Source organism: Bison bison, unplaced genomic scaffold (genome assembly GCF_000754665.1).
Source record: "Bison bison bison isolate TAMUID 2011002044 unplaced genomic scaffold, Bison_UMD1.0 scf7180017864384, whole genome shotgun sequence".
Classification (NCBI taxonomy): domain Eukaryota; kingdom Metazoa; phylum Chordata; class Mammalia; order Artiodactyla; family Bovidae; genus Bison; species Bison bison.
This window is the reverse complement of record NW_011494956.1, coordinates 12,935,330-12,938,738: the sequence shown is the minus strand read 5'-3', so window position 1 is coordinate 12,938,738 and position 3,409 is coordinate 12,935,330. Positions and strand designations below refer to the sequence as shown.

The following is a 3,409-nucleotide window of genomic DNA, read 5'->3' as shown; positions in this document are numbered from 1 at the left end:
AAAAGCCACAACCAGAGAAGCCCCCACAATGAAATTAGAGACATCCTCCCACCACAACAAAGACTAGCGCCGCCAAAAATAAAATAAAAACTTTAAAATAATAATAAAAATAAATAATAAGAAATTAAAACAATTTTCAGAATAACAATACCCACTTTGTTGTACACCTGAAATTAATGTAACAACGTAAGTCAAGTTTACTTCAATTTTTAAAAAAAGAATGTAACTTTTTTTTTTTTTAAAGGATAATAATACCTTTTCGATAGTCATGAGATTTAAAGATACCAGAGATTCCACCAATTCTTACTCCTCGGTATTTTACTACTCCTGCCAAACCTGAAAAATTACACAATTAAATAAAATTACTATAGGATAAAGCAATCTCTTTACTAACTTAATGGTTTGGAGGCCAAGAATACCATTCAGTCCTAAAATTATGTGAAAATTAAGTATCATGATGAGGTTACCCTTTTACATAGAAATATGCCAACAATATATAAGGTGGACGAGGGAGAGGGGACTAGAAGCAAATCAGGCAAGAGACTGAGCGGAGAGGGAGGAACAAATGAGACAGGGTGTGTGAAGAGGGAAATTGTGGTTTTGTTGTGTAGTCAGTCACTCCAGTACTCTTGCCTGGAAAATCCCAAGGATGGAAGAGCCTGGCAGACTACAGTCCATGGGGTCTCGAAGAGTCGAACATTACTGAGTGACTTCACTTTCATGCATTGGAGAAGGAAATGGCAATCCACTTCAGTATTCTTGTCTGGAGAATCCCAGGGACAGAGCAGCCTGCTGGGCTGCCGTCTGTGGGGTCGCACAGAGTCGGACACAACTGAAGCAACTTAGCAGCAGCAGCAGTCATTAAGTCCTGTTCGACTGTTTTGTGACCCCATGGACTGTAGCCTGCCAGGCTCCTCTGTCCATATGATTTTCCAGGCAAGAATACTGGAGTGGGTTGCCATTTCCTTCTCCAAGGGGTCTTTCCCACCCAGGGATCAAACTCGTGTCTCCTGCATTGGCAGGCAGATTCTTTACCACTGAGTCACCTGGGAGGTTGGTACCTAATAGAATATGGGGAGGGAGTGGGGGAAATAGGGGAAAATGTTCTATGATGGATTTATATGTTATAAACCTAAAAGTCAAAGGTGTAAAGTATAAAGAACCTGCAGTTTCTATATTTCATTTCTGATTGATCATCTTCAATTTCACCCTTTCACAATACTACAATTGTCAAAAGAAGATCAATCAGTAAAAAAGAAGAATGAAGTTTCTAAAGTTCAGAAACATCTGTAAACATTTAAATAAAGACATGAAAGGACTGTATAGTTCAAAAGAATTAAAAATGAACCTGAACCTAATCAGGACTATAAACCTAAATGCAAATTACAGGCAACACACAGGATAAAAGGAGTGCTAAACAACACGAGGGAATCCAGTCAGCTAAACCTAGAAAGCAGGAAAGTCTGTTACTGCCACATAAATTCCCCATTTTCTTCAACATAAATAGCATGAGGGGTAGGGAGGAAAGTGAAAAGGGACAGTTAATAAGATTCCAGAATCATGACAATCAAATAAAATGCGCAGACCTTGTTTGGATCCTATGTGAATAAGTCAACTGTAAAACAGACTTCTTTGTGATAATCAGGGAAATATGAACATAAACTAGGTAACAGATAATAATAGATAATTGGTATAATCCTGGTACTGTAGTAGTGGTATTTTAAAAAATCTTCATCACTTAAAAATACATGCTAAAGTATTTACAGGTGAAATAATCTGATGGCTAAGATTTGCTTTAAAATACTACAATCACCTCCTTCCACAAAAGAATTTAGTGGGGAGTGGGTTAAAAGAAGGAACACAGAATGATAATCGTTGTTACAGCTGGTTAATAGGTACAGAGATTCATTATACTATTCTCTATTTTATCAATGTTTAACAATTTCCATTATTAAAAGTTTATTTCTTTAATTTAATAAGAGGAATAGGAAAAAAATAAAGAGAATGCAAACAGTGTGGAAGCTCTTTGCAGTTACATTAAGTATTGCTTAAAGCACTCAATGATGCATGGGCATATTCTCAAGATTGCCTACTTATGTGAATTATTTTAGTTAAATTTTCATAATTAACTATTTAAATCAAGACAGTCCACAAACACCACACATCTCAAGATGCTGATCAACTGATATACAAATCCTGGCAGGCTCTTCCATGCCATCAGACCAAGAAATTACCCATAAACACATACCTAAATAATAAATGTTTGGTGCTACCCAGCCACCGTAGGGTAACTCTTGCAAATGATTTGAGGCTTCATGGTTTCCCCCAATGAAAATCGTGAGAACTGGGGCCTTCTTCTCCCCAGAGTAATACCTAGAACATAAGGTTAAAAGTTGTCAATTGGTATTGCAGAAATGAGACACAGAGAAACGCAAGTGGGCACGCCTATACAATTAGTCACAGCAGAAAAGCAAAATGATCTCAAGGAAAAAAATCTGAGCTCATCATAAAAACTTTAAAAGCTCTTCCTAAACGAATTCCCCATCCTTTTCCTTAAGAATGAAGAGCTGCCACTTTGGGTTTCAAGCCAAAGTATGTTCAGTGAGCTCAAAAACTTTTGTCAGTTCACTGCTAAAGCCTTAGTTTCTAGAATGAGGACTGCTTTGTGTGTGCTGTGTTTAGTCCTCAGTAGTGTCCGACTCTTTGTGACCCCATGGACTGTAGCCCGCCAGGATCCTCTGTCCATGGAATTCTCCAGGCAAGAATAATGGAGTGAATTGCCATGCCCTCCTCCAGGAGATCTTCCCAACCCAGGGATCGAACCCACGTCTCTTGCATTACGGGCGGATTCTTCATCTTCTGAGCCATCGGGCAAGCCCTGAACGAGGACTAGCACACAGCAAGGATCCAATAAAAACTCTTGGATCATTAAATGAACAAGTCCCAGAGTTTTATCAAGCATTAAGGTAGAGGAACCTGTCACTTTCTTTCTCCAGGTGTCCCTCTCAGGCTGAGATCCCTTTCGAAACAAATAGATGAATGGAAAGAAGAAAAGTGACTGACATTTACTAAACGCCAGTTCCTAGATACACAGCATGAACAAAGACGAGAAACGAGAACTAAGAGAGACAGCTGGTCAGTGGTAGGCACACGGGACTGGAACCCAGCCCCCACCGCTGGCTGCCCCACACCTCGTACCGCGGGCCGGGCCGCGTCCCTCACCTGTAGAAGGTTTGCATGTGGCGGTACTTGGGCGGCACGGCCATGCAACGCAGGTCGGCCTCGTTGCGCACTGCCTGGAAGTCGCCGCAGCAGAGCAGAAGGTCTATCCGCCCCGGGCCGCGCCGCTCCGCCAGCGCCAGCGTCTCATAGATCTTGTCCAGCTCGCCGTGGCAACAGCCGGCCACAG

General features: G+C 41.1%; 1 protein-coding gene across 1 annotated transcript in view; it reads right to left on the bottom strand.

Moving 5' to 3' along the window:
* The window catches only part of DBR1 (debranching RNA lariats 1), a gene marked incomplete at its 5' end in the record, with an annotated part of 11,700 nt that extends 8,293 nt beyond the window's left edge, over nt 1-3,407 (bottom strand). The window contains 3 exons of the mRNA XM_010858305.1: nt 256-336; nt 2,249-2,373; nt 3,223-3,407. Coding sequence (XP_010856607.1) covers nt 256-336; nt 2,249-2,373; nt 3,223-3,407 — 391 coding nt within the window. The remainder of the gene's footprint in view (nt 1-255; nt 337-2,248; nt 2,374-3,222) is intronic.
* Between the last annotated feature and the right edge of the window lie 2 nt (nt 3,408-3,409).